Raw genomic sequence first — 19,794 nt, 5'->3', positions numbered from 1 at the left:
AAAATATACTTTTAGTTCTAGTTTTGGTAATTTACTAGTGCAACTTAATTCAAGCAACTGTGCTCAATAGCCAATTGGCACATTTATTGTTAATTAGCCCTGGCATGTGGTTTAATGATAAAACAATTAGATAAGTTGTTTACTAGCTTGATTTTATTGCATTTTTAGTATGGTGCGTTTTAACTAACTATATTTTCTCTTGTGGTCTCCTATAAATTACATCTTGGCCACCAGCTAAAAGAGTAAACTGCAAATATCATCCTCACTACATTGTCAATTATTGACACTGGTGTACTAGAATAGGGTTAAGTAGAACTCATGGGAAATTTCTTTTGTCCCTGCCCTTTCTTTCAATTTCCTTCTCCCTTCTTATTGCCTTTTTAGATAATTGATTATCATTGACATTTTCTGTCTTATTGGCAAAGACTCAGGGCTGGGTATTAGCACATAAAATCACGTGGTATGGGGTCAGATCTGAAGTTAAAAGTTTTGAAGGTCTCACCCCGACTCCAACCCGCCCATTTCTAGATTTATGAGAGGCAGGTTGTGGGTTGGCAATTTAAATATTTTAAGAGGTCAAGCATCAGACCCATCTAGTCCTATAGGCTGCTTCAGGATGTTCCCCTCCCAACTGAAAGTCAAGCCTGTCAATCAGGCTGACGCCAGACGGGAAACTTGTTGAGGACAAATGATCCATGCTGCGGGGTTAGGACCTCAGTGTGGAGATTTAAGGCTTTCCCATCTGCGACTCCACACCCAGACACCTTCCCAGCCTACGGGCAGGTGGGAATCCCGATGTCATCGCACAGTCCTGCGATATTTTGTTCAGTGCATGCATGCCAGAGTCAGCAGTGCGCCCAATTACGATTAAAAGGCCTGTTAAGGTCACTAAAAGGGTAATTAAATTCAAATTTACACTGCCCATCCAACCTAACCGTAGGCAGGCAAGCGAAAACGCCAAGCAGCTTTTGTACTTTTTAGGAAACCATATCCATGGGCGGGATGAGGCTTCCTAAAGCAAATTAAAAATCAAATAACAATTTTATACACTTGAATTAAAAACATCCCTGCTCATGTGACATGAGGGGACATGTTTTATGACATTTTTATTTTCTTGTTTTTTTAAACAGCGCATCATCTCCCTGAGGCAGCTCTGTGCCTCGGATACTATGAAGCGGTCACTTGCGCGCTCTGCCTACTCGCACTCTTTCTCCCCCCCCCCGGCACAGGCAGTGCGCTGCCGCTCATGTTTTGCACTGGGCGGGCTTTAATTGGCCTGCCAGTGTTAAATCGCGGTGCAGTGCCAATCGCGAGCAGCGGTTAGCTTCCCGACTGAGCCCACATGCCAAGGGCAAAATTCTGCCCTATGTAACCCCACCCTGTTAATATCCAGGCCCAAGTGTCAGCCTGTAGGGAATGCCTGAGGAAGTGCACAAGTTTTTAAAATTGCAGAATGCAGATGAATGATTTCATAAGAGAACTGGATGAGCAATTGAGGGAAATAAACTTCTGAGGGTTACGGGGTGGGTGGAAAGAAATGGAACTGACTGGATTGCTTTACTGAGAGCTGACTTGGACTTAAATGGGCTGAATGGCTTCCTTCTGTGCCATAATGACGTGCCAGTTTGTCTTGCTGTTTAATAATTTTGTGTCCTCTAGCTATATAATCTGAAAACGACTCCATGAAAATTACTATTAAATTGCTACAATATATATGAGGAGCAACTTTCATGATTTGAATTTGATATATAGGGATTAGATTTATAAGTAGGTATAATGTGTTGTAAAGAAATAGTTTGTACTTTCTAAAACTACTTATTTAGATAGTTCTTCAAATTGGATTTATTAACAGTTGTCTCTAACTTTATCTACTACATCATATTAGAGCCACTTAAAAAGAAGTACCACTGAGGAGTTGCTGGAATATTTTTGTTTCTAGAATGTTCCCATTTGTCTGCGTAAGTTTTAATTTTCACATGCTGCCCTTTGATCACATCCTTGTGTATAGGTGCCAAAGTGTATGACTGCTTGAAGGTGCATCATGAGGAGGAACGTCTAAAACGCAACATGCTCACAGATGTTCTCCAGTGTCTCCAGGACTCTAACGCCTGCCAGCAGTGGTTACACAAGCAAGCAGCAATGTGAGTTCTCTTGGCCTGAAAGAGACCAGAATCTTTTTAACCCATGTGATTAAATTATTTATTACAGTTTCACAATTTGATCCTTTCTCTCTTGGTGGGAGAGTTGAAGATGAAAATTATTGAGACCTAATGAATCCAACAAATATCTCTGAGGATGGTTACAAGATTCTGACTTCCAATGCATCCATCGTGTGACAGAAGAGAATCTGAGATGGTTCCTGTTGCACAGCCCTGTAGTATGGGATCCTCTTGTGCATGAAAATCTTAATAGGAAATAGGATGCAGTCACTAAGTTATTCTCATTTATTTTATAATCATCTGATGTACCACAAGATTGTTACATTGATCCCAATCCTTTTAGACCAAATTCAGCATTTAAGTTGCAATTCACAAGCTAGACTACTTCAAATTACACTTTTTTAATTTAATATGATGATTATTGATCAGCTGAAGACTGATGCTTGTGAATCAGACAATTCCTACCCACCACTTTGCATTTACTGAATTATCACCAAATGCATAAAGCTTCAAACCTGAATGCATCTCCATTGAAAATATGTACTTGTCATTGGACCTGGCACTGCATTGATTTTCTGCACTTTCCAAGTCATTTAACTTGCATCTTATGCAGTTTATACCCTGAAAAAAATCAGCCTTGACACAGATGCTACACTTTGAATGGAATCAGGCCAGGGCAACATATGGAACACAGATGTAACTTGTAATTAAAACACCCATACCTGAACTAATAAACACAAAAAAATGAATATCATTTTCTGATGTATGAAATTTCTTCCCACTGTAATGTCTTTGACCTCTTATGACTCTATAACCTCATAACATTTTAGCTGCATTGAGGATCAAGAATGTATTCGTGCAACATTGCCAAGAAGGCTCTGACTATTTGAAGAATATAAACAGAACTTCAGCGATGAGTTACATATGAGGACACAGAATCCGTTCTGCAAATGTTACAAAGAAAAAGATTTTCACTGAGGTACTACAGAGATTCTGTAGTGCAAGTATACAAACTATCTTGGTGGACATTGAGGGATGGGAACCATCCAGAATTCAGTGAACCTGCGAGCAACCCATGGCACATACGAGCTAATTTCTTTAGCTAAGACAGTCAAAGGTCGTTACATGTATTTATCTTTGTAAAGAGTCTATTATTTACTCTCTGTCTAAGTTGAAATGGATAGTAGATCATCTACGGGTGAGGAAAAGAGGGAGAGATTCATCGAATCATCACAGTACAGGAGGAAGGGATTTGGTCCATTAATTCTGTGCTGGCTCTCCGTAGAGAAAGCCAGTCGGTCCAGTTCCCCCTGCTCTATCCCTGGAAGTTTACTTCGCTCAAGTGCTTATTCAATTTCCTTTTGAAATCACTCCTCGTCTCCACTTCCACCACCCTTGTAGACAGTGGACACTAGGTCATTATCATTCACAGCGGTAAAAAATTATTTCTCTCATCTCTTCCCCCTCGCCCTGTATCTCTTGCTCAAAACCTTACATCTGTGTTTCCTAGTCCTTGTACCATTAGCTAATGTGAACAGCTTTTCTTTGTCAACCTAATCTAAGCCTGTAATAATTCTGTGCACATCCCTCAGATTTCCCCTCAGTCTCTTTTGCTGTTAGGACAGTAACCCCAGCTTCTCCAGCCTAACCTTGTAGCTAAATTCCTTCATCCCAAGAACCATTCTAATAAATCTCCTCTGCACCCTCTCGAGAGTCTTCACATCTTTTCTAGTAGTGATCAGAACTGGACACTATACTCTATTTGGGGCCTAACTAGAGCTTTATATAGGTCCAGCGTAACTTCCTTGTACTCAATGTCTCTAATTATGAAGCCCAAGATCCCATTATGCTTTGCTAATCAGTCTCTCAATAGAGCTATGGAGGTCTACAGCACAGAAAAAGGCCCTTTAGCCCATTAAGTCTGTGCCAGTCAAACAAGTACCTAACTATTCTAATCCCATTTTCTAGCACTAGGCCCATAACCTTGTATGCCATGGCATTGCAAGTGCACATCCAAATACTTAAATGTTTTGAGGGTTTCTGCCTCTACCACCCTTTCAGGCAGTGAGTTCCAGGTTCCCACCACCCTCTGAGTGAAAAAATACTTCCTCACATCCCCTCTAAACCTCCTGCCCCTTACCTTAAATCTATGCCCCCTGGTTATTGATCCCTCCACCAAGGGGAAAAGTTCCTTCCTGTCTACCTTATCTATGCCCCTCATAATTTTATACACCTCAAACATGTCACCCCTCAATCTCATCTGCTCCAAGGAGAATAATCCCAGTCTATCCAATCTCTCTTCATAACTAAAACTCTCCAGCCCAGGCAACATCCTAGTAAATCTCCTCTGCACACTCTCTAGTGCAATCACATCCTTCCTATAATGCAGATTCCAGAACTGCATGCAATACTCTAGCTGTGGCCTAACCAGTGTTTTATACAGTTCCAGCATAACCTCCCTGCTCTTATGTTCTTTGCCTTGGCTAATAAAGGCAAGTATCCCCTATGCCTTCTAAATCACCTTATCTTCCTGTCCCGCCACCTTAAGGGACCGATAGACATGCACACCGAGGTCCCTCTGATCCTTGGTACTTCCCAGGATCCTACCATTCATCGTGTATTCCTGTGCCTTGTTTGTTCTAAACGTCGATCTGTCTCAATTTATCGATCAAAGATTGATGCACATATGCCCCCCAGGTCCCTCTGTTGCTGGAGACTCTTTAGGATTGTGCTGTTAAGTATATATCACCTTTCCCCATCCCTTCTGCCAAAATGCATCTCTTTCAGTTTATTGCAGGTTCAAAACCTCACATCCTACGTATTGTCTGTATTTATTTAATTTCTTTATAGAGATTTTGGGGGGAATTTCTATACAAAATGTTATCAAATGCTAGAAGGTATGTAGCTATATTTGAAGTTTCTCTTCATACAATACATCACAGTTTTAGTTACAAATACTTCACATATTAAGAATTGAACAAAATCAAAATTTCCCTAAGTCATTGGTCAAGTTGTACTTGTCTATTGCTCATGCACTACCCAACTCTCACCTGCATGTGCTCACTCACCTTTGCACACACAGTTGGTGCTTTCTGAATAATGCTTCCTGCTGAGAGAGTATCTTTCGATTTTGATGGCAGGGAATAATCCAAACAAAAAGCATAGGTTTCTTCTGCACGGTCCTAATTTTTTAATTTAGCAGTATATCATCCATACTAAAGACACCTTCCTGATTTTCTAGGACTGTTTCCAAGTTTTAAAAATACACTAATTTCATTAATTTGTATTTCATTTTTACATTTCAGTGATTCAGGATTAAACCCAGTGGCACTCGTCATTCCTACAGCAGGTGAGTAGCTGCTAATCATGGGGGAGAAGTGCAAAAGGTTCTCCTTAAATTGATCACATATTAGAGTCATAGAGACATTTATGGCACAGAAGGAGGCCATTCAGCCCATCATCCATGCTAGCTCCCCACAGAGCAATCCTGTCAGTCCTACTCCCCCATCCAAACCCCATAGCACTGCAAGTTTATTTCCTTCCAATCATCAATCCAATTTCCTTTTGAAATCATTTATTGTAGCCTCCTCCACCACCCTCGTGGGCAGCAACTTCCAAGTCATTACCAATTGTTGCGAAAAAGTTCTTCTTCACATTCTTCCTGCATCTCTTGCCCAGAATCTTAAATCGGTGTCCCCTAGTCCTTGTACCATCAGCTAAAGGAAGGATTTTTCCTTGCCTACCTTATCTAAGCCTGTCATAATCTTGTGTACCTCCATCAAATCTCCCTTCAATCACCTTTGCTCCAAGGAGAACAACTCCAGCCTTTCCAACCTAACTTTGTAACTATAATGCACAGTTCCAGCAGTGTATACCATATACAACATGCACTGCAGCAACTCACCAAGGCTCCTTCGACACAAGCGCACAGCCTCTTACCATCTAGAAGTACAAGGACAACAGACACATGGGAGCACCACCGCCTGCAAGTTCCCCTCCACTATTTAAAAAGGAAGGTAGAGAGAAAGCAGTGAATTATATACCAGTCAGCCTGACGTCGGTAGTGGGGAAAATTCTAGAGTCCATTATAAAAGATTTAATAGCTGAGCACTTGGAAAACAGTGGTAGAATTGGACAGAGTCAGCATGAATTTATGAAAGGGAAATCATGTTTGACAAATCTACTGGAATTTTTAGAGGATGTAATTAGTAGAGTTGATGAGGGGAGCCAGTGGATGTGGTTTATTTGGGCTTTCAGAAGGCTTTCAACAAAGTCCCATATAAGAGGTTAGCGTGTAAAATAAAAGTGCATGGGATTGAGGGCAGTGTATTGAGATGGATAGAAAACTGGTTGGCAGACAGGAAACAGAGTAGGAATAAATGGGTATTTTTCTGAATGGCAGGCAGTTACTAGTGCGGTACCGCAGGGATTGGTGCTGGGACCCCAGCTATTCACAATATATATTAATGATTTAGATGAGGGAACTAAATGTAATATCTCTAAATTTGCAGGTGACACAAAGCTGGGTGGGAGGGTGAGCTGTGAGGAGGATGCAGAGATGCTTCAGTGTGATTTGGACAAGCCGAGTGAGTGGGCAAATGCATGGCAGATGCAGTATAATGTGGATAACTATGTTATCCACTTTGGTAGCAAAAACAGGAAGGCAGATTATTATCTGAATGGCTATAAATTGAGAGAGGGGAATGTGCAACGAGACCTGGGTGGCCTTGTACACCAGTCAGTGAAGGTAAGCATGCAGATGCAGCAGGCGGTAAAGAAGGCAAACGGTATGTTGGACTTCATAGCGAGAGGATTGAGTACAGAAGCAGGGATGTCTTGCTGCAATTATACAGGGCCTTGGTGAGACCACACCTGGAATATTGTGTGCAGTATTGGTCTCATCTGAGGAAGGATGTTCTTGCTATAGAGGGAGTGCAGCAAAGGTTTACCAGACTGATTCCTGGGATGGCGGGACTGACACATTAGGAGAGATTGAATCGGTTAGGATTATATTTGCTAGAGTTCAGAAGAATGAGGGGGGATCTCATAGAAACCTATAAAATTCTAACAGGACCAAACAGGGTAGATGCAGGAAGGATGTTCCTGATGGTGGGGGAGTCCAGAACCAGGGGTCACAGTCTGCGAGGATATGGGGTAGACCATTTAGGACTGAGATGAGGAGAAAGTTCTTCACCCAGAGAGTGGTGAGCCTGTGGAATTGGCTACCACAGAAAGTAGTTGGGGCCAAAACATTGTATGTTTTCAAGGAGAAGTCAGATATAGCTCTTGGGGTGAAAGGGATCAAAGGATATGGGGAGAAAGCGGGAGCAGGCTATTGAGTTGGATGATCAGCCATGATAATGAATGGTGGAGCAGGCTCCAAGGGCCGAATGGCCTACTCCTGCTCCTAGTTTCTATGTTTCAAGCCACACACCATCCTGACTTGGAAATATATCACCGTTCCTTTACTGTCGCTGGGTCAAAATCCTGGAACTCCCTCCCTAACAGCACTGTGGGTGTACCTGCACCACAGGGACTGCAGCAGTTCCAGAAGGCAGTTCACCACCATCTTTCTCATTTAGGGATGGGCAATAATGCTGGCCTAGCCAGTGATGCCCACATCCTGTAAATGAATAAAAAAAATTCCCAATGATGCATCCCTGTTTTGACTAATATGTAATGTTTCACATTTGAGTGATGACCTTCATTTACCAATTGTCTGACTAATTACATTTGCTATCTGAACTATAATTATACTGCATCATTCTTTCCCTCCTGTCTCCACAACTTCAATGTCAGCAAATTTGCAATGTGTTTGTCAGTCATTTAGAGTAGGAACAACAGAGTCACATGTGCCTATCATCCCACTCGGCACTCACCTAATTTCCCCACCACAGCCCATTCTGAATTCACTTCTCACAAGAACTTCCTGCTTATTAGCAAACTCCTGATCTAATCACAATTGCTGTGGATTCCTGTGGTTTTAAATTTACATGGATATATTTGAGGAACAAGGGAGATTAAAGTATTAGGAGTGTAAGTCATACTATTGCTTTGAAAGTTCATTAAAATAGGTGAATTCACCAATATTGCACAAGGCTTATTTTTTAATGTTCTGCTATAACATTGCTTACATAACAACAGTGGTTAGCTCAGAGTAATTCATTGTCTATGAAGCACTTTGGAACATTTGAGATATACATTATTTTACAAGTAATAGAAACATGTACATGGCACACGCAGCAATTCCAGTATGCTTTTTCAGCAACAGAAGTGAAAAGTAGGAAATTGTCCTTTTGTTGCACTGATATTTAATGGCTTTGTTTTCCTTTCTCATTATGGATGGAGCAGGTCGAAGAAATGCACCCCCACTGAATCTCACCGGCCTTCCTGGAACAGAAAAGCTCAACGATAAGGAAAAAGAGGTACATTTGATGGTCTCCAAACTGCTAACTTTCTTGAAATTCTGAAATCCTGATTATAGGTTCATCCTTGATTTCATAGGTCAGAGGAGGGGGAAGTTATTTGGTCAAATTAGGCTTCAATCACGTCTGATTTCTGCAGGCTCCCTCTAGTTCCAATCAAAATGTTACCACTTAACCTTAAATTTTTCAGTACCTTTTGCAATATCCTTTCCATTTTGGCAGCAGCAAAAGCAAACCTCAACATTTATATTAAAAAACAAACAGCAAATGCTGGTAATACAGCATTTTAAAGAAAGATGGGATGTTTCATCATAATAGCATGGAATGACCTTCCTGTAATCACAGGATGCACGTGCAAAACTTTTCATATACTATAAATATGTTTGAATAATGCTCTTTGTGGATTTCTACCCACCTACCTCATAGCTGTGCCAGATGGTACGATTGGTCCCCGGAGCATATTTGGAATACAAGTCGGCTTTAATGAACGAAAGCAGCAGGTTAGGTGGCCTGAAGCTAGCCCAGGCAAGGACACTCATTAAAATAGATGTGAACAAAACAAGAAAGATCTACGATTTCCTGATACAAGAAGGATATATTACTAAAGCTTAAATGGGCAACCCAAAGCTGACGTTCAGGAGTGCTGTCACTAAGCAACCTTGGAAGATAACAGACTGTCACCTGGCAACCCCTGATTCCTTTTGTCAGTGATGTACAGATTGAAAAAAATAAATCATGTATTTTTATTTATTCTCTTTGTAAAAGATTGGAATTGGTCTTGTCTGATTCTGAATTGTTTGTTTTGGTGACTAGCGTGAATTCAGTTTAATACAGTTATGTAAAGATGTATATTTAAACTTTTTATTCTAAAATCTGATTAAATTTTCTCAACCGTGTTTACAACTTTTTTTAGATCAATTCTTGTATTGATGAAGCTATTTCACAAACACCTGACTCGAAGTAAAATAAATTTGATATAAAATAAATGCACTCGAGTTAACTAGTGACTGAAAATGAATTTATAAAGTGGAAATGGAAGTTTAGTGATTCAAAACACTGATTAGAGTATGCATCTTTGACCAAAGTTTATATTTGGCAAGAAATTAAAGATAAATTGGGCAGTACTGTTTGAATACATGAACTTAAAGCCATACAGTAGCCAGTTGTTGCTTTGATTGCAGTGACTATTTGGCACATTGGGTTTGGGGGTCGGGTTCACGTCTCTCCCCGACATCATCGTAAAGACCAGGCAACCATGAAGAGCATAATTAAGTAAATAATTTTAATACTTTGGATTTCAGTGCTGACTGAGGAAATCTAATGTCATTAGTTATTAATCCCCAATCCTGCGGGAAACAGATTCTGCGATGATTTGTCTGACCATGAACACCAGTTTCCCACCTGCTACTCCAGTTTTAATTCTTTTCCTCAACTATCTCTGCCCCCCCCAACTTCCCCTCCCCATTCAACCCTACTTGAGGCTTTAGAAATCTTCAATGTCACATACTGCATATCAGCCTTACTTGCGATTTGTTTCACTTTCCAGCAAATCAATCCTAGCTATCTCTTTAATGCTGCCTACACTGATAAAAATAGAGTATGTTACTATAACCTTAGCAGGGAATAGTGTGCAACATAAACCTATTATGGCACAAGGAAACTGAGAAATGTTATTTTGTAAATGTTGAATGTAGCCTGGACCAAAGGACAATTTTTTCCTCCACGGTAGATACTTAGAAACAGATACCTAGACAAAGAAGTAATTGATTTGGATTCAATTGACATTATAAAGCATCAATATAGAGTCATAGAGGTCAACACAGAAAAAAGCCCTTTGGCCCTTCGAGTTTGTGCTGGTCAAACAAGGACCTAACTTCTATATATAGCTCTGATGAAGAGTCAAATGGACTCGAAATGTTAACTCTGTCTTCCTTTCCACAGATGCTGTCAGACCTACTGAGTTGTTCCAGCAATTGTTGTTTTTGTTCCCAACTATTCTAATCCCATTTTCCAGCACTAGGCCCATAGTCTTGTATGCCATGGCATTACAAGTGCACATCCAAATGCTTCTTATATGTTATGAGGGTATCTGCCTCTACCACCTTTTCAGGTGGTGAGTTCCAGATTCCCACCACCCTCGGTGAAAAAATTCTTCCTCACATCCCCACTAAACCTGCTCCTCACCTGAAATCTATGCCCCCTGGTTACTGATCCTTCCATCAAAGGGGAAAGTTCCTTCCTCTCTACCCTATCTATGCCCCTCATAATTTTATACACCTCAATCATGTCCTCCCCTCTGCTCCAGGGAAAATAACCCCAGTCTATCCAATCCCTCCTCTTAACTAAAGCTCTCCAGCCCAGGCAACATCCTGGTCAAACTCCTCTGCACTCTCTAGTGCAATCACATCCTTGCTATAATGCAGATTCCAGAACTGCGTGCAATATTCTAGCTGTGGTCTAACCAGCATTTTACACAGTTCCAGCATAACCTCCCTGCTCTTATATTCTATGCCTTGGCTAATAAAGGCAAGTATCCCATATGCCTCAACCACCTTATCTACCTGTCCTGCAACCTTAAGGGACTGGTGGGCTTGTACACCAAGGTCCTACCATTCAACGTGTATTCCCCTGCCTTGTTTGTCCTGCCCAAGTGCATCACCTCACACTTATCCAGATTAAATTCCATTTACCACCGATCAGCCCATCTGGCCAGCCCGCCTACATCCTCCTGTAATCTAAGGCTATTGTCCTCACTGTTTACCACCCCACCAATTTTCATGTGATCCGCGAACTTACTGATCAACCTATCTACATTCAAGTCTAAATTATTTATATATATATATATATATATCACAAACAGCAAGGGACCCAACACCGATCCCTGTGGAACCCCACTGGACACAGGCATCCAGCCACAAAAACACCCCTCGACCATCACCCTCTGCTTCCTGCCACTCAGCCAATTCTGGATCCAATTTGCCTTGAATATCTTGAAAGAGGGATTGAAGCTTTGAAAGAGACCAGTAATAGTGCCTTTCTTTGTTTTGTCGTTCTGGATAAAGTAGGATGTGGTTTCCATGAGATAAGGTATTAACATAGGGGTGGGAAAGAACTCGACAGTTGTTGTGACCATAGATGGACTTTGGATGGGATGTTCTTGATTAATTGCGTGACCTTTCTCACTTCAAACTGTTCTTCTAGCCAGCTCTAAATGAATGGCAGGCTGAATAAATTGGCATTCCACCCATGGGATAAGGAACTCTCTTACCATTTGACTCCACTAATTCTGGAGAACTTTCCATATATTTTGAAATCACCTCTTAATGCTTGCACAACTGACTCACCTGTTATTACATAGAACAATATGTATTGCAGCAGTATATAATGCAGCTTCTTTGAGGCATAATAAGTGCATAAGTGCTCATGGTCAAAGCTGAGTTGCTTTTTCAGAAGCTTGTTCAAATTTTTTTTCAAACATCTGTCAAATATTCCCTCTATATATAGCCATGCATGAAGTAAGCAACATTTTGCCCTTTTATTTGCACAAATGATTCATGTACAACTTTGTCTGCAGAGACAGAACAAGGGCAAGCAATTGTTGGCTAGAAACATGTACATTTTCTATTTCCATTTCTTCCTCTGCCACATCAAGGTCCATGTGAGAAACCAATGCAGGTTAGGGCTCACAGGGAGACATTCTCCACAGCACCAACACATGAAAGAAATTGCAATAGTCAAAGAGTGCACAGATGTTCTTGCCAGCAGGAAGTAAAGCAGTTGGTGCCTTCGAGTTATTTTTGCCACACATCATTCCCGTACCGAGAAGTGAGGCAAGTGAATTAAGAGGTGCCATGGGCCATCTGGGAAAAACTTGCTCGTCTTACTTCTCTACGTGCTGATTAGGCCCCTTTGTCTCAAGACTTTCACAAAGAAGGCTGAAGGGTGTTATGGGGAGAATATTGAGGCACTGACAGCCGTGTGCTGGTCCACGCTGAGGACTTAATGGAAGGAACGTACAGTTAAATCCCCAGAGAAACATCACCAGCAATGCCTTCACAAAATGCTGCAAACTCAATGTGCGGGAAAGACATTCCAATATCAGGGTTCTCTCTCGGGCCAACATTCCCACTATAAAGGCACTAGTTATGGCTAATCGGCTACGTTGGGCAGACCACGTCATCCACATGCCTGACATAAAACCACCAAAAGCACCTCTCTACTCCAAACTTCGTCACGGCCAGCAGTTACCAGGAGGGCAGAGGAAACGTCCTCAAAGCTTCCCTGAAAAAACACAACATCCCCACTGAAATGTGGGAATCTCTCGCTCAAGGACCACCCAAACTGGAGAAGAGGCATCTATGAAGGTACCACCCATGTCGAATGTCTCCGACAGGCCCAGGTGGAGGCCAAGCGCAAACAGTGGATGGAACGTACCAAAATCCGAGCACCCCGTCCACCTGTCTCATCAAACACTACCTGTCCCACCTGTGGCAGAGTGTGCAGAACTAGCATTGGACTCTTTAGTTCCCACAGGACACACAAGCCCAGAGTAGAAGAAAGTTACCCTCAAGTCCGAGGGACTGCCTAGGAAGAAGAAGATATATATTGGAGGAAGGCAACTACATTGCTGTAGTTTTGCACCCACATTGTAGATTGTGGACAAGTGTGTATCCCCTAAAGAAGTTTAAAAAGCAAAGTGAAAACTGAAACATAGCTCCAATTAAAAGAAAAATAATTCTGCATAGAGGATGCGTTGAATTTTTTTCACAGCTTGAATGTCTCTGTAAGAATGCGTTCTCTTCTTCTTATTGTGTTTGGACTGTTGAGTCATTCCAAACATTTAATCAGTTTGCAGAGGGGTTTTTTTGTGTGTGAATGCAGTTAATTGTTCCAATCATCTGGATCCAACCCTGATCCTCTTGGTGCCAGAAACTGCACACAGATGGTGCGAAACTATTGATGACATTAGACAACTAGATCTATTGAGAAAGTATTTTCAATAGGTGGATCCTGTCCACAACTAAGCTTCAGAATAATTAGTAAATGGAATTCATATATTTTCAAATGAAACAAATATGAATTGATCTGAAGGTCACACAAATCAGAATCTGAAAAGAATGACAGTCTTGTAATAGACAAGGTTTACAAGCAGTAATTGCAGACTCTGCAGTTTTTATGGACACAAGTCCTTGATCAATACATTCATTTTCTATTTGTGCATTTTAGTAATTGGTGAGGAAGGTTTAAATTCTGCAAAACTCAGTGTGGACTAGCAGGTAGATCAGCACTATTATCAAGCACCCAAAAGGGCTGTGGTCAAGACCCAAGAAACAAATTACTTGCTCCATTGCCAAAGTAAGAATCAGAGTAGAGACGTAATGTGGAAGCCAACTTTTGGTTCAAATCAATATCACTACAAATCCTAAAGCAATCTGCTGCAGATGCTGGAAATTTGAAATAAAAGCAGAAAACGTAGAAATACGGAGCAGGTCTGTAACACCTGTGGGGAGAGGGACAGAGTTAACATTTCAGGTCAACGACCTTTCGTTTGCCCCAACCTGAAGTCAAATTTGTTTCTCTTTCCACAGATGCTGCCTGACCTGCTACATAGTTCCAGCATTTTATTTCGTAGCGATGTTTGTTCAAAATAAGCGAGATCCCATTCACGCATGTGCAGCCAGTTCATCCACCATGTTGCAAACCCTATCATGCCAAGCGCAAGGACTTAAGAGAATTTATTCAAATCTCTGAGGAAAACATTGCATTTTGCAAAATTTTTTGAGATGTTGCATTTTGAGAAACTTGAGGGATAATGAAAGAAGCACAAGAAGTGAAGCCTGAGGGTTCTAGCAATGTTTTTTACAACTCAGAGTCAGAGCAAGGCTGACCCTGTGGGGCCCGGTGATAAATGAATGGGCAGCGCGAAGAACAAGCCCCTGAGGAATAAGACTCTGCGGAGTCAAGCGGGAAAACTAATTGCAAAGTTGCCGGACCCAAGGAGTTTGTGAGACAGAAAGGGACTGTGGACTCTCGTGTGGAATGTTTGGAAGCAATGTTCCTGGAGCAATAAGAGGAAAGCAAGCAGCTGAAAACAATGGTTGAAGCTCTGAGTGCCAATGACAGTGCCAGTAGCAGCAGTTGTGGCAGTACCAGTGGGAATGCAAGTGGTGCTAATCGATCACATCAGTCGAGCACTCACCACTTAAATGCAGAACGGCATGAAGGCTTGATCAATATGAGCAGTACTCTGACTCAGTGTCCTATGATATCCACGCTGAATACCAATATGCGAGCGCTGATTTTGAGTATGTTTATACCATACCCTCAAGTGGACCAGCCACTGGAGCAGTGGTTCCAGATCCAGATTCTGATGAACCATCTGATCCTGACAGATCTAGGTCAAGTGCTCATCTGACCAAAGATGGCTGTTGGTTTCTACAAAACTACAAAACAGCATGAGAAACAACCGATTGGTTTTGCACTGGGGAAGAGGATCCACTGAGCGATGAAGGAACAGGAGGTGTGAATTTTCGTAAACAAGTCCCCTTGGGAAGTACATGTCAGAAATACGCCAGAAGTACCTGAAGCCAGGTAACTGAAATCTGATAAAAACAAGAAACTGCGGATGCTGGAAATCCAAAACAAAAGCAGAATTACCTGGAAAAACTCAGCAGGTCTGGCAGCATCGGCGGAGAAGAAAAGAGTTGACGTTTCGAGTCCTCATGACCTTTCAACAGAACTAGGTGAATCCAAGGAAGGGGTGAAATATAAGTTGGTTTAAGGTGTGTGTGTGTGTGTGTGTGTGTGTGGGGGGGGGGGGGTGGGGGGGCGGTGTTGGGTGGGGGGAGAGAGGTGGAGGGGGGGTGGTGTGGTTGTAAGGACAATCAAGCAGTGATAGAAGCAGATCATCAAAAGATGTCACAGACAACAGAACAAAAGAACACATAGGTGTTGAAGTTGGTGATATTATCTAAACGAATGTGCTAATTAAGAATGGATGGTAGGGCACTCAAGGTATAGCTCTAGTGGGGGTGGGGGGAGCATAAAAGATTTAAAAATATTTAAAAATAATGGAAATAGGTGGGAAAAGAAAAATCTATATAATTTATTGGAAAAAACAAAAGGAAGGGGGAAGAAACAGAAAGGGGCTGGGGATGGAGGAGGGAGTTCAAGACCTAAGTTGTTGAATTCAATATTCAGTCCGGAGGGCTGTAAAGTGCCTTGTCGGAAGATGAGGTGTTGTTCCTCCAGTTTGCGTTAGACAAAACGAAACAGGGAGCAATGGGGGCAGTCAGAGAAACTGCCCAACACTATTTGACCTTGGTTTCGTCATAAGCCCATACAAATGCGTCCTTGACCCAATACACAAAACGACCTTTCTCGGATTTATACTGAACTCCTCCACAATGTAAGTCAGTCTCACTGGAGAAAAATCAGAGAAAACATGTTGTCTCTGCAAATGTTTGTTGGCCTCACATTCACCACCAAGATTTGTTTCTTCTATGATTGGCAGTTAGTGGCTGCTTCCCATGGTCTACAATATGAGCCATTGCACTACAGCAGTCTTCATCATTGCAACGCCCTTGAGCCATTGGCGGCTCCCATCGACACTAAGTGCGGCTCCCTGACTCCATTCATCCATTTTCAGTAACTGCTTTATCCTCAGAGGGTCACGGTGAGCTGGAGCCCAACCCAGCAATTATGTCCCTGTTCATTTTATTTTTAACATTAAAAAATATGTACCGAGCCTATCAAAAATCTGCCTTCTTTACTTTTCACATTGAATGCATGTGCACCAATAAGTATACCCAAGTGTGTGTATTGTGCAGTTACAGCTATATTACCATAGCAACCACCATTGAATCAGCAGAATATTCAACCATTGGTGTCATGTATTTTTTTGGCCCAACTGAGTTGCTACATTACTTAAGCAATGACAATTTAGTGGTCAGAGTGGCTCTCACACTGCAGCTTGTTTGCTAAAGTGGCCTTTGCTTGAAAAATAGTGAAAACAACTGCACTACATGGAGTTTGAAAAGGAAAAAGAATGGGCTTTGAAAGAAAAGGGCCTTTTGACAGTAAAATTATTCTTTCAACTGCACCTTGTGATGAGTGAACTCAGTGGTTTGATAATGTGTCAACCGCAGTGTTTTTTTCTTTTGTTCATGGAATGGGGGGGGGCGTTGTTGGCTGGACCAGCGCTTATTGCTCATCCCTAAGTGTCCTTGAGGACTGAATGGCTTGCTAGGCCACTCCAGGGGATATCCAAGACTCAACCACATGGCTGTGGACCTGGAGTCACATGTAGGCCAGGCGAAGTAATGACGGGAGATCTTCCCTTCCCTTAAGGGCATTAGTGACCCAGATGGGTTTTTACAACAGTCAACAATGGCTTCATGGTCATCGTTAGGTTCTTAATTGCAGATTTTCTATTGAATTCAAGTTTCCCCATCTGCCATGGTGGGATTCAAACCCATGTCCCCAGAGCATTACCCTGGCTCCCTGAATTACCAGTCCAGTGACAATACCACTATGACACCGCCTCCCCCTATAATAATAAGTAATAATTAATAATATTGATAAGGGGACACCAATAATACGCAACGCACATGAAGCATCAGGATTCGGATGGGCTGCATCCAATGGTAGCACACACATTGGAGGAAGAGAAAGCACAAGCAGAAAGAAATGAAATTAATTACTTAGTATTGAAGGTTGCTTTCTTTGCCTTGCAAGATTTTCGTACACATAACAGTCATGCACATATTGCTATGCAACTAGACAACACAACTGCAGTGGCATACATGAACAATATGGAAGGAACAAAATCACAGCCATGTAATGAACTAGCCAAGATTTTCTGGAAGTGGTGCATATCTAGAGCTATTTGGGTCACTGCAAAACATTTTTCTGGTGTCTTGAATCAAATAGCTGATGATAAATCAAGGCAAGTCAATGCCCAGCTTGAATGGAAGCTACAAGGGATTGTTTTCTTACAGCTGTGTAATTGAAAAACCAGATGTTGATCTTTTTGCATCACATTTAAATGCAAAGGTAGAAAACTATGTTTCTTGGTGACCAGGCTCTGGTGCTATGGCAACAGATGCCTTTTCAATCACCTGGTAATGCTATTTTTTTCTATGTATTTCCCCCATTCTGCCTGATAACTAGAGGCTTCCAGAAAATTGAAAGGGTGGAAGCTAATGGTTTCATCATTGTTTCAAGTTTAAGGACAGCCGTGCTTCTCAGTGCCTTTGTTAGCGAGAGTCTTTATTGAACTGCATTAATATGTCTGCTTTTAGAGAGACTGCCTCATGCCATAGTCACATGATTGCAGAAAAACAAATGTGACATCAGACTGATTATATTTCAAAACCCAAACATCTCCCTTATTATATCAAACAAATGATACAAACATCCCCCTTTATCCAAGCGAGCAGAAGACACATTTGTACCCACTGTACTCCCACTGTTCTCATGCATTAGCACTGTCCTAATAGTCAGTCTCTGCACATGCTTTGCATACATAGTCTTTAAATCATGCAGTTCTCTTAATGGAATACGTACGCATTGACATTGGCTGTTCATCTAGGTGATGATCTTTGTCTGGAGAGTGTCGTTCCCATGGCCATGGTTACCTTGGTGACTGTTGTTGTTCCATTGCAGTTGTTGGACCTCTAGGACTGATGGCAGTTCTCTACTCAGTACTGCTGGTGAGATCCTTTCTCCCTGACTGGTCAATTGTAGCGAAAGTACAGCTTCACTAGTTGATCGTATATACCTATGGTTGCACTGATATATTTGGTCATTCATTTCCACCACGTACAATCGAGATGATAATTTCTCTACACATGTGCCAAGTTTACACATGGGCTGACTCCTATTGAAAGCTTTAAGAGTTTGTACCCTGACTGGCTCCTCAATGTTTTCCATGGCTACATATTGATTCTTCAAGGAGTCTTTCAAGGTTGCAACTTCTTTGTGTGCCTTTTCTGCCTGCTATTTTGCCTGGCTGTACATCTGGTTGTGTTTCTTCAACTCTCACTTTGCGTTGCCAACTGTGGAATTGAGGGTCATTATTTCCTCCTGGTACCCTAGTATTGTCTCCGAAATTTGATCAGATCTCGCACAGATTTGTTCAATGAAGACTTCAGTTTATCGTGCATTTTCAACAGCATATACTCAGCTGGAATCTTGCCCTTCAAATCTCCCAGTTCAGCTCTGATATGAACATTTTCCTGTTCAACTGCTTCATTTACCTTTGGCTCATGAGTTTCATTGCACCGACATGGTCGGCAGCCATCTTGTGGTTACTTAAATATTGTCTCCCTCGCACTGGAGTCTTTTGTTTCCCTCTCCCTGGGGTTTCCTGTCGCCTTCTCTCAGTGGCCTTTGCTGCCCTTTCTCCTTTGGCACATTTAGGATTACCAGCCTGAGCTTCCACTTGCTTCAGCTGAAATGAGTGGCCTGTGCGTCCCATCTGGAACTCTAGGTTTTTCCTTCTTGCCACTGCTTTGGGCTCTCAGGCTAATTTGACCTCTTGGTACGAATATTGCGCCATCATATAGCCCCAAACTTATTTCCGAGCGTTTCATTTTCGGATTGCCATGTTGAGCCGCCTCACACTGTTCTGTGAATGTTGTGTGGTGTCGCATTTCACATTCCAAGTTCACTTGACACTCTCCCTTTGCAGTCATCATTGTAACAGCCACAAACCACTCGTCTCCTACGGACTTGACTGGAACCAGCCTGTCATATTGTGTAAAGCTCTTTATCAGACTCTTCTGCTGATAGCTCTTCAATGGCCATCCTTGTAGGTTTGTCTTGCTTCTTTCCAGCCTAACACCTGTGTGCAAAATGATTCTGCTTCTTGCAGTTAAGACACTTCTTTCCCCACACTGGGCAATCCTTCTTTTCCTTTGTATGCTGCCCTCCACAGTATTTGCATCCTGCCCTTTGTCTGCAATTGCTCTGCTCATTTGGAATGGGCTGCGTCTCAGTGTAATGTATCTCCTGGTCTGCTCTGCCATACATATGCTCTAGCTGACATTTCACAACTTCTGCATTTCGACACATGTATTGCTTTCTGCAGGGTCAATTTCTCATCTTTCAACCTACTTGCTCTCACCAAGAGGTCTCGCACACCTAAGATTAATCTATCTTTAATCAGACCATATTTTAGCTGTCTGAATCAACATGATTCTGCAAGC

General features: G+C 41.9%; 1 protein-coding gene across 4 annotated transcripts in view; it reads left to right on the top strand.

The window, feature by feature from the left end:
* Window positions 1-9,480, top strand: part of tada2a (transcriptional adaptor 2A) — a 41,114-nt gene extending 31,634 nt beyond the window's left edge. Inside the window, exons 12-16 of one of the 4 annotated variants that reach the window (XR_005944297.1) lie at window positions 2,009-2,141; window positions 2,990-3,138; window positions 5,465-5,508; window positions 8,511-8,584; window positions 9,011-9,032. Coding sequence is in view for 3 of the 4 variants with exons in the window: in XM_041198417.1 (XP_041054351.1) it covers window positions 2,009-2,141; window positions 5,465-5,508; window positions 8,502-8,584; window positions 9,011-9,196 (446 nt within the window). In the remaining variant the exon portion in view is untranslated. Of the gene's footprint in view, window positions 1-2,008; window positions 2,142-2,208; window positions 2,905-2,989; window positions 3,139-5,464; window positions 5,509-8,501; window positions 8,585-9,010 lie in introns of those variants that run through there. The other 3 variants (XM_041198417.1, XM_041198418.1, XM_041198419.1) reach the window with 3 other exon arrangements.
* The last annotated feature ends 10,314 nt before the right edge of the window (window positions 9,481-19,794 follow it).

The sequence above is a fragment of the Carcharodon carcharias genome, chromosome 10 (genome assembly GCF_017639515.1).
Source record: "Carcharodon carcharias isolate sCarCar2 chromosome 10, sCarCar2.pri, whole genome shotgun sequence".
Lineage (NCBI taxonomy): Eukaryota > Metazoa > Chordata > Chondrichthyes > Lamniformes > Lamnidae > Carcharodon > Carcharodon carcharias.
The sequence above is the reverse complement of the archived record's forward strand: the minus strand, read 5'-3'. Positions and strand labels throughout refer to the sequence as shown.